The sequence below is a fragment of the Theropithecus gelada genome, chromosome 3 (genome assembly GCF_003255815.1).
Source record: "Theropithecus gelada isolate Dixy chromosome 3, Tgel_1.0, whole genome shotgun sequence".
In the NCBI taxonomy this organism is placed as follows: Eukaryota; Metazoa; Chordata; class Mammalia; order Primates; family Cercopithecidae; genus Theropithecus; species Theropithecus gelada.
In genome coordinates this window covers 166,792,596-166,801,442 of record NC_037670.1, presented here as the reverse complement: position 1 = coordinate 166,801,442, position 8,847 = coordinate 166,792,596, and the positions used below count along the sequence as shown (strand labels likewise).

The 8,847-nt window shown below is 45.0% G+C and overlaps 1 protein-coding gene and 1 gene segment (V, D, J or C); both read right to left on the bottom strand.

The window, feature by feature from the left end:
* Positions 1 to 1,439: 1,439 nt before the first annotated feature.
* LOC112621700 lies at positions 1,440 to 2,883 on the bottom strand. The gene is made up of 3 exons (XM_025381091.1): positions 2,824 to 2,883; positions 2,026 to 2,218; positions 1,440 to 1,915 (listed from the first exon to the last, which is right to left on the bottom strand). The coding sequence occupies exons 1-3, from the start codon at positions 2,881 to 2,883 to the stop codon at positions 1,440 to 1,442; spliced, it is 729 nt and encodes a 242-aa protein (XP_025236876.1).
* A 2,914-nt stretch (positions 2,884 to 5,797) lies between these two features.
* On the bottom strand, positions 5,798 to 6,444 carry LOC112621699. The segment is given in 2 exon segments: positions 5,798 to 6,243; positions 6,357 to 6,444. Coding segments are annotated over 2 exon segments (495 nt in total).
* Between the last annotated feature and the right edge of the window lie 2,403 nt (positions 6,445 to 8,847).

Below are 8,847 nucleotides of genomic sequence, written 5' to 3'. Positions count from 1 at the left end.
ATAGAGTCCCTGTCTCCCAGTTTTTGTGGGAGGGTAGGAGCCCAATTTAGGATCCTAACTTAACTTAGGCAAAAGGCTAATTTTGACAACTAACTTAAAAGGTTGCTTCCCCCCAAGTTGCGAAGCTACCTCATTTCATAAAACTGTGAGAAGAATATCTTCTCTTTTGATAAAGCACAGATGACTGTATATCTTGGGATAGGGAGCCTTTTGTCTCTATCATAAATGAATGAATGAATTAGTGAATGAAAAAAGACGTAAACAGAACAGCCAGGACCCACTCTTCTCTTTAAAGGCTAATGTAGAGCTCTGGAGGCATCAGGCTCTGAGCCTGATGATTTAACACACTGGGAATAAAGAGACCGTAGGGGGAGAATAATCCTTCAAATGTCAGTCTGGAGAGGAAATCCAGGGAGGAGTTGAGACCTGAAACCAACAAGGAGACTTCCAGCCAAGGGAAGGAGAGTGGATGAGTCAGGAAGCTTCTAGACCATAATCCATGGGCTCTAGAGCAAGGGGAGCAGACAGAGGCACGTTTGCTGCCTGCAGGGTTCAGAGAAGGTGTCTGTGCACATTCGGAGCTTTGATCAGAGCTAGAATTCACAGTCTAACTTTCAGTGTAAAAACGAGAAATTAGAGAATAGACAAACTGGAATATAGAACAATAGAAGTGGTGAAAATTGATACATATTTCTCAAACACGTTTCCCAAAGAGTAAGTCTACTACTGTCCTCTCTAGCGGACTTCTGGACTGGGACCCTTGCCTGGAAGTTCGTTCTCTGATTTCCCAATGCTCAGTGCTGCTTGACTCTGCATGACAACAACCTATGATGGAAGGGAACCCTTGGTCCCAAAGAAGAGTCATGAAAACCACTGGACATGAAGTGTCAGGAGAACATAGCTCCTCACAGGATGGTGTCTGAACCAGTGCAGGGTGTAACTCTGTGGTGACACAGGTGATTATTTAGAGGGTTCTTCTAAAATTTTAAGCTAAACAATCCTTACAGCATGCTTGCTTTATTTCAGAATTATTATTATTATTATTATTTTTAGATGGTATCTCACTCTGTCACCCAGGCTGGAGTACAGTGGTGCAGTCTCGGCTCACAGCAACCTCCACCTCCCAAGTTCAAGCGATTCTCCCGCCTCCTAAGTAGCTGGGACTACAGGCATATGCCACCATGCCCAGCTAATTTTTGTATTTTTAGTAGAGACAGGGTTTCACCATATTGGCCAGGCTGGTCTCAAACTCTTGACCTCATGATCTGCCCGTCTCAGCCTCCCAAAGTACTGGGATTATAGGCCAGGCCTGAGCCTCCATGCCCAGCCTATTTCATGATTTTAAAAAAGCATTTTTTAAAAGTAGATCTGAATATGTTTATCTTTTTTTCAAAGCAGTTGACAGGGCAGTCACACTCAGGCAAAAGAAAACCCACACTCTAAATATGTGCACAGGATGTAAAGTTGCCACATGGATGAATTAGCAGGTGCTGTGATGTTCTGAAGCTTCTGTCGGGGCTCTTGCAGGAAATGTTCACCCGAGCCCTCCGTGGCCCCCACAGCTTCCCGGCAGGCCCTGAAGGTTTCTGCACAGGAACGCGGCGACTCTGCAAGGCTGTGTCTTGGCTGCTGGCGCAGAGATACAGGGCCGAGTCTTCTGGCTGCAGGGCGTGTAGGTGAAGGTATAAGAGAGAGCTCTTGGAGCATTCAGGTGAGAAGCGACTGGGCACACTTTCATTAATAGAGAGTGTCTCATAGTTGTAGATAAACATGAGCTCCGGTGGCTTCTTAGCTTTCTGCTTGTACCAGTACATAGCATTGTGCCCCAGATGTTGTTCACATTTCAAAGACTTCTTATTTGTCATTCCCATGACCAGGTGCTTTGGTGTCTGGGTAACTCCAGTGTCTGTGGGGACTGTAGGAGGAAAGGAACAAAATTCAGGCAGAGCCCAGGAGGAGGGTTGTTGCTGCAGCCACAAGGAAAAAGCTTGGAGTTCAAGGACAGACAGTTTGAACCTAGCTCACCTGCTCCCAGGAGACAGAGAACCGCACAGCAGAGCAGCCTGCAGCCCATGCTAGCCTCGGGTCTGAGATGGGGCCTCCGACTGGGGTCCTCTGGGTGATAGGCTGGGCTCTGGTCTCCTTGGCCCTGATTGGTGGTTTTCCCTGTGATGTCACTGCTCCTGACAGTTTCCCCAGACCCAGGGGATGTTTCTTCCTAGCCGTTTTACACCCTAAGTTCTGATAGAAGGTAGATTTGAATAGTCTGGGCTGGGATGAATGGGCTGGGCAGAAAGGACAGAGCCAGCTTTTTACCCCCCAAGGATATTCCTCTGGCAGGGGCTCTTTGCTCTCAGCTGCTTCCTCATTTAGTGGATCCTCCCTCTATCTCTGTCTCCCTGTCTTTCAGGATTCCTCTCAGCAACAGACCACTCCCATTCAAGGAATCTCCTTCTGTCCTGCGGGATCACACAAGGCAGAACCATTCAAAACGTCCCTTCTCTCAATGTCTAAGCATGGTGGAGCCCTTTTTGCCCGGCTCTGTGGAGGGAGGATGACTGCATGACCACAGATGCAGTGTGGACCAGTGCCCATCATTCAAAGGTATGACTGTGATGCCAACCAGCAACCAGGCACTGGGGAGGGAGCTGAGGGAGCACGAAAGGGATGAGCTACCTTCTGTCCCTGTAGTGGAGGGCATGAGGCTTGGCTGGGCTTAGAGCAAACATACACAGGGTGCCGAAAAAGAACAACACAAGGTGTGTGGTGCAAAGGAAAGGGAAATCAGCTTGAAGCTGATGTTAGTGTGGTTGACCTGAGTACAGCCATGCTCTCATTTGAGGTACGGATGGCTCCCCGTGGGCAAGATCCCTCCTGGCCCATCTCTCCTCTCACTCTCTATCCCTTCCCCAGGTCCCTGCCTCAGAGATTTTACGGGAGCACAGCTCCTCCCTGTGGCCAAATCAGCACTTGGCCACTCACCAACCCAGTGTCGGGATCCAGACTGGATCCATATCCCACATCCCTGAGCAGCAGAGATGGGTTTGAAAGGCCAGGGGAGAATGAAAAGGAAAGAGATGTTGGCAACAACACAGAGAGTCAACAGTCGGAACACCAGGTATCCACACACCTAGGACATTCTAAATTTTTACTCAACAGTAATAGTCTATGTCTGAGTCTGGGCACCATTGCAACACCTTATCTCTACAAAAATTACCAAAAATTAGCCGGATGTAATGGTGCATGTCTGTAGTCCCAGCCACTCAAGAGGCTGAGGTGGGAGGATTGCTTGAGCAGGGAAGTCAAGGCTGTAGTGAGCCATGATTGTGTTACTGCACTCCAGACAGAGAAAGACCCTGACCAGCTAGAGAATAAAAATGTATCTTACATGAACTTTAGGAAATGTAATCAGTATGTCAGTGTTCCATCACTTCATATGTGTGATGCCACATTTCCTCATATATTAAATCAGGCGAACTGAAAGGAGATGATCTCCAAAGCCCTTCCATTTCTAAAATGTTAGAAACCACATTAGGTCATCAGTTCCATGGAGAGTTTTCCAACTTGAAACCAGCAGGATGAATTCCTAAGGGTCATTTCTATTTCGCTGCATACGCTATTTATGCTTCGTGACCATTTATTGAAATATCATCAATTTTCTTAAAATGTAAAGTTATGACTTTTCATTCTAGAACATGTGAAGATACAAATGAACACAAATAAACACAAAAATGAGATGATTCATACTTTCTAAGGGATTTTTACCATCTATTTATTGTTGTATTACAGCAGTATTACCATTTTGTGATGATCATTGTAATTGTAGGAGTGAGATTAGGGTCGTAAATCTATGTTATATGTAAATCTACACTGGGCCTAGGGAGGATACTTATCCATGATTTAAGTCAAGGATTTATAATTTAGGTTTGTTTTAACCTGGGGATATGTTCAGTCAGGAAGAAAATTTTAGCATTCCTCTAATGTATACATATTATCAGATTTTCATTGTGGCCCATAAAGCGAAAAAAAAAAGGTAAAGGAATGTAGATTGGATTTTAAGAAAGTGGGGTTGAATATTCTTCCCCTCAATGGGTTACATATAGGATGGACCTCTAACCTGCTATACTAGATAAAAACCTAAAATTAATCTTGTTTCAAACTCTAATATCATTCCTATTAAAATTATTTCAATTGGTATCTACTTCAGCAAGAAAACACTTTGGTCCTTCTACAAAGAAATAGAACAAATTTGAACAAATAAAAATTTATTGCATTGTTTAGTTCCCAATAAGTAAACCCAATTGCAAGGAAAATGAAAAAAAAAAAAGCAATAGAGTTTAAACAGTAACCTTAAATAATGCTGGAAGTAAACGGTTTAACTTTCCTGAGGACAATAGCTAACTTATGTTAGCATTTCCCACAACAAGGGGTGGTGACCAGAGAGCTCAAGTCATCTGAATTAGGAATGGATCTAAGAAGGAAAATGATCTCAGGATCGTGTGAATTGCAAGAAGAGTGAAGAGTGGAATGGTAAATATGAAAAAAGTCAAGCAAACATATTTATATAAAATAGAAGCAGTATATGTGATTGAAGATAAGAGGACTTAACTGACTCCAAGACAGCTGGGATTTAGGACACAGGGTACTAACAAGGAGCCCCAAGAACTCGTGTAAGAAAATCTTTTTTATTTTTTATTTTTCTTTGTGGGCCAGATCCTAAGTTGTGCATGCAGAGGGTGGCACTCCTGAAGGCCCAGCAGGGAACAAACTCTGGAAGGCTGAAGACATGGGCAGGGATGTCAGAAGATACTCAGGCCCAGAAGGCATTCAGACCCAGTGAGAGTGGAGAGTCGTGGTGGGAACACCATGATTGCCACTAAGACCCTGGAAAGGCATGCACTAGCAATGATGACCACATGCTGGGGCTCCCTAAGAGGGAGGGCAAAGCTGAAATAGACCCTAGCTAGTCCTACATTCAACCTTCCCAGAATAAAACCCAATACTATTTCCAAGAGATAACATAAACCAGAGCCTCAAGCCTATGTCATCCACAATGTTTCTCATAAACCCTTTCTAACCTTTCATGTAGGATATTTAGAAGTCTCCTAATCCTTCATGCTACCCAAAAGTCTATCTCCTTTCTGATCCATACTACTACCAGTGTTCCTGTACCAAAATAACAGTTTCATCATGTTGTTTCACTTGGAGTAGGACCAATGGCTCACCACTGCCTAGAGATTTGTGTCCAAAGTCCTTTCCGTGTCTCCCAATATCCCCAGTCATCCAGCTGTCGCCTACTCTTGAGAAGAGTTCAAGATGACATTCATCAGAATTGGAGAGACACTTGCTTGTCACACTTCTTGAAGAGAAGGAGTCTACAAGGCACAAGGCTGCCTCCACCGGCTTCTCCTCAACACTTTCCAGTTTACCTATTGCCATGGAATTTCATGCCTCTCCAAATATTTTTCTGTTAAATAAAGTACTTACTGATCATCAGAATTGTCTCTTGATCTTAGAAATATTTCCTTCCCTCTCCTTTATGCTTGTGCTCATCAACCATTTTTAGCAATCATATTTTTTTATAATGTTATATAAAATATGAATAAATGTGTGCAGCACAGAAAGACAATAAATGGTTTCCTCCATCAGTTAAGATCTTTAGTGCTTGGAACAGGCTCCGTTTTTGTTTGTGGAGCCCTAATACTTCAGTGGCTTTGTTGTGAGGCCCTGCTCTAGCCGAGAAACAATTCTGTGAGACTTTGTGTGCATAAAATGGAGGATTTCTCCACTGGGTGCACTAGCCGGCCATACTACAAACTGAAACTCCATCAGAGGCCATCAGGGAGTGGAGACTGGAGCCTTGGGTGCAGGTGCACACACTGGCCCACAGCTTCCTGGCTGAGCCGGGAGGTTTGTGCACGAGTACGTGATGCATCTGCAGGGCTGTGCCTTGGCTGCTGGCACAGAAATATACAGCAGAGTCACCAAGCTCCACAGACTTGATGTGAAGATTTAAATGAGCTTTGTCTAGAGAGTCAGGTGAGAAGTGATTTGGAACTGTTTCATTTAAAATGGGCTCCTTATTACTGTAGCTAAACATTATCTTCAGCAATTTCTTGGAGTCCTGCTTATACCAATACATAGTATCATGACCCAGATTTTGTTCACATTTAAGGGACTCCTTCTTTCCCGTCTGTGTGACTAGGTATTTTGGAGTCTGGAAAACAGCTGTGTCCAAGGGACCTGAAAAGGAAAGAAGCAGAATTCAGGCAAATTCCAGGAGGTAGCCTGCTGTCGTCATGGTGAAAAGGTTTAGGGACTCCAACAGGATGATGTCACCTGGGCCCAGGACTCACCTGCTTGGAGAAGGCAGAGGGCCACACAGCAGAGGAGCCTGCAGCCCATGGCAGAGTCAGGCAGACCAGGCAAGGCCCAGGGCAGGATTCTGGTGTGCAGTGGTGAGAAGTCTAGGCTGTGCTTTCCACTGCCGCTGAGGGGGCTGCGCCAGTGAGGTCACAGCCTGTAATCATTTCCCCATTCCCAGGCTCTCCTCTAGCATGGCTCCTCCTTTTCATGCCCTGCACTTGCTACATTAAAGAGTTTTTGGAATTTCTGGGAATAGTTGAGAGCCTGGACTTGTGGCCTCCAGGATGTGTCTCTGACAGTCATTCCTGTGCCATCAGCCCCCTCCCTCCCCGCTCCTTACCCGGGATTGACCACCTCCTCCCTTCCTCTCCCTTTCATGCCCTTCCCTCAGAGTCAGGCTGCTGTTCCTCTCTGGATCCTTTGCTTCCCCTTCACAATAATGCAGAACATTGTTTTGCTCTCTTGAATCTTTGTTTACGTGAAGGTCTGATTAATGGTCAGCAGTCCCCCTGATTCAGAAGAGACTGGCCTGAGATTTCACCTGAGTACCAGCTACAGTCACCTAACCCACATGACTGCAATGCTAGTTCAGAGAAAACCCTGTTGAAGGGTCATTGTTGGGAGTGAACTGTAGCCTTTCTCCCTCTGATGCTCATATCTATCCAAGGGGCAGATCTATGAGAAAACAGGAGGCTGCTAGACAATATGTAGACACCGTGTGCTGGGAACAAATGGCGATGAATGTAAACAACACGGCAGTCGTGGAAAACAAAAGTAGGTGATGTCACTGCCCTTGAGTTGTCTGCAGATAATCCTCCTTCTTGGTACAAAGTTTGCAACCAAGCTTATTGCGGGATTTCTCAACTTGGGCACTACCGGCTTGTTGGATCAGGCGATTGTTGTAGGGGTCTGTCCTGTTCAGCTAGGATGCTTATTGGCATCCTTGGGCCCTACCTACCTGTGTCAATGTGACAACACAACATGCCTTCATGTTTTGTGAATTATCCCCTGTTGAGCACCCCTGTCCCCGTTATTCTTCCTGATGGTACTCCCCTACTCTGCCAGCCATCAACCACCCAACCTCGGGGGGTGTGACCAGGCCGCAGCTCCTCCTACTCTGGTCAGCAAGGCCCAGCACTCAGACCTCAGTGCCTCAGTAAGTGGCCCCAAGGCAGCAACCTCCAGGATTTCTGGTTGTTGTTTTGTTTTGTTTTGTTTACAGAAGACATGGAAAGCAAAAGTGTTTTATTGTCCATCAAAAATTGTCCTAAGGATAGAAAGGAGCAAAGAAATTGATGATGTACGTCTTCTTTTCTGACAGGGCCACTATGCTGCAGAAGGGGAAAAAAACTACAGAAAGGAGAGAGGATAGACCCTGGGATCCCTGGGAAGAGCCAGGCTGCCAACAAGAAAGTCAAAGAGGGAAGAAAACATAATAGTTTTATCATGGAGACAACTTAATCCACAAAAAGGTGGAGAGCTGTAGGGGCAAAGGGAATGAGGCAGAACGCTGCAGAAGAAGTAGAACACATTCAACTGAATGATATCATGATGCATATTTTGAACACGAGTCATATTTTTGGCTGTCCAATATTTTAACCCCGTCTTATATTTGGGCAGTTCCCCAAAGTTTGCGTCTTTGCGGGAAAGGCAAGTGTGTTGATATGTTTACAAGCAAAATCTTGCATCTTTGTAGAATCAAACTCTCCATCTCTGCCTCTTCTTTTTATACTTCTCATGAGGAAACCACTTCACCTGGCAGAGCTGTTTCCCTCCTCCAGCTCCCCAAGAGCTCACGGGAAAACTGTGCTGTCTCCTCTGGTGGAATAAAATAGATGAACAATCTCTTGTGCCCAATTATGTCAAATTTAGTTTCCTGAGCACAATCTTACGACGATTTCATTTCAACTGATTCCATCTCTCTGTTCACTGATGTTCAACGCTGGGTTTCCAGATCTGCAGCGGGACAAGGGCCATGGTTTCACTTCCATTCGACCCAGCTGGCTGCTAGTTACCAGAGGCAATGGCCCCGATTTAAAAAATATTCTTTCAGGCTGACAAAAATACAAATGTCAACATGCATCTCAGCTCATGGGATTATATCCCTGCAGGTCGACCAGCAGCTTCCAGTTTTCCAAATGAAATTTAGACCAAAACCAGATAAAACATCCTGTCACAGGCCATGTGTCCCTCACCTTTGCAAAGCATCAGTTCATGCTATTTGCCTATTGAGCTATTAAAATCTCTCTTGGCCATTTAAAAAGTTGACATTTAGGCATGGGCAAAGACTTCATGTCTAAAACACCAAAAGCAACGGCAGCAAAAGCCAAAATTGACAAATGGGATCTAATTAAACTAAAGAGCTTCTGCACAGCAAAAGAAACTACCATCAGAGTGAACAGGCAACCTACAGAATGGGAGAAAATTTTTGCAATCTACTCATCTGACAAAGGGCTAATATCCAGAACCTACAAAGAACTC

Bases quoted from the DNA above. Each gene is read 5' to 3' on its own strand.
- LOC112621700 (XM_025381091.1), bottom strand. From the start codon at position 2,883: ATGGGCCAGGAGGGATCTTGCCCACGGGGAGCCATCCGTACCTCAAAT. The intron at 2,219-2,823 runs GTACTCAGGTCA...TAAAACGGCTAG, and splicing joins CCTCAAATGAGAGCATGGCT to GAAGAAACATCCCCTGGGTC. The intron at 1,916-2,025 runs GTGAGCTAGGTT...TTCCTCCTACAG, and splicing joins TCTCTGTCTCCTGGGAGCAG to TCCCCACAGACACTGGAGTT.